Source organism: Pundamilia nyererei, unplaced genomic scaffold (assembly GCF_000239375.1).
Source record: "Pundamilia nyererei isolate P.nyererei 1_Seehausen unplaced genomic scaffold, PunNye1.0 scaffold00336, whole genome shotgun sequence".
NCBI classification, from domain to species: domain Eukaryota; kingdom Metazoa; phylum Chordata; class Actinopteri; order Cichliformes; family Cichlidae; genus Pundamilia; species Pundamilia nyererei.
Window position 1 is genome coordinate 108,515 of NW_005187737.1, and position 1,623 is coordinate 110,137.

Here is a 1,623-nt window from a genome sequence, read left to right on the forward strand (position 1 = left end):
GGGTAAGTGTGCATTGAATTAAAAAAAATTATCTCTCTTCATACTTCACGTCCCGTGGTGCATTGCGTCTTTCCCAAGCTCTCGCGTGTGCTTCGCTGCCGCCGTTGTTCCATTGAGCTAACCTCAACATGGCATCCGACGGACCGCCGGGCACTGACTCTCTCCCGTCCGATTTGGGGAGTGCTATTGCAGCTCTGAATACATGGAGCATCCCGGATCTTCAGGGCAAGCTGGCAGAGCTGGGAGTACCCAACATGGGTAAGAAGAACACCCGCGTAGAGCACTAACATAGACAGTATTTGGCTATCGGCAGCTAGCCAGTTGCTAACTTTAGCTAGTAGCGTTAAAACGCAATGCTTCCGTTGCAACGAGTTTAAGCTAGGCCTGCGTTATGTTTACACTCTGTTGAGTTCATTTCACGCACTAATTAATCGAGTACGTGACATTTTAATCCCTGTGATGCAAGTTGGATAAAGTTATGACCATTTGGTTAGCTATTTTCCTTAATATGAGTTCTGTAACTAGTGCAGCGGTTTAGCTGCTTTGCTAACTTTAATACGAAGCGGTCAGCGTTAGCTAGTTTTGCACAACTTTAAAATGCGCTCAGAGTTGTTCTGGTACATTTTTGGTGTACATATTACAAGCCTAGATTCATATCTACCTTGTTTAACAGCCGTTTCCGATTCATTCTTTCTCTCTTTAGGTCCCAGAGAGGAGTTGATTGACAGACTGAAGGGCTACATGATGCAGGTAAATGCGTTTAAATTCAGTTTTATCCGGTCATCGCTCAGCTGTTTGGTATGGTGATGAAGCTTTTTCTAACTGTTGATGACCTTTTCAGGCTAGAGTAATCTTGAATAAAGTCTGAGGAAAAGTTATTAGTAAATCCTAGCTATCCTAGCTCTGTTTCTCTGACCTCCCCGCCTTTTCTTTAAAATTAAAGAAACTGTGTCTTGAACGTGTCCCTCCACAGACTGGGATTCTCCTCAGCAAACCTGATGATAAACAAATGGGCTCCCAGGTAATTTGGAGGGAAACGCTGATATCTGTTTAATACTGCAGTATACAATGGTGAACCACATGTCAGTGTAGTGTTTTTTCTATATTTTGATTTACATGTTTAAAGGTTGCCATTTTTGAACACTGGACCAGCTTTTTATCCTCTCAAGGATATTTGAGGTGTGTGTGAGTTTGCCCATCCAGTCTACCGCTATTTGTTTTGCGGACTTTGAGAAGGCATTTACCCTGGTCCTTCGCAGTGTCCTATGGGGCTGCTTCATTAAAATGGGTGTTTGGCCCATTTTTACAAGCCATTTGGTTCCTCTACAAGTGTCACAAGAGCTTAGTCCACAACAATTAGTCTGATGCGTTTCCAGTCGGTGCTGGACTCAGGCAGCACTGCCCTGTGTCACCAATCCTGTTCAGTTTTTAAGATCAGAATCGTTGGCATAGCCAGGAGGCAGAAGGCTTCCACCTTAGTGGCCTCAGGATTTAGTCTGTGAATAACTAAAGCAAGTTCATAGACAAGGTATGCAAAATTTACAGTGTTACACATTTACTTAACAAGGAAAAGATCCCGTTCTAGGAGGACATGCTTCTCGTTCTGTCAGGGCGGGCTTCTAC

General features: G+C 43.7%; 1 protein-coding gene across 1 annotated transcript in view; it reads left to right on the plus strand.

Moving 5' to 3' along the window:
• Positions 1-58: 58 nt before the first annotated feature.
• sf3b2 (splicing factor 3b, subunit 2) overlaps positions 59-1,623 on the plus strand; it is a 10,869-nt gene continuing 9,304 nt past the window's right edge. Inside the window, exons 1-3 of the mRNA XM_005751987.1 lie at positions 59-258; positions 704-750; positions 974-1,048. Of these exons, the coding sequence (XP_005752044.1) occupies positions 129-258; positions 704-750; positions 974-1,048 (252 nt within the window). The 5' untranslated portion in view covers positions 59-128. The remainder of the gene's footprint in view (positions 259-703; positions 751-973; positions 1,049-1,623) is intronic.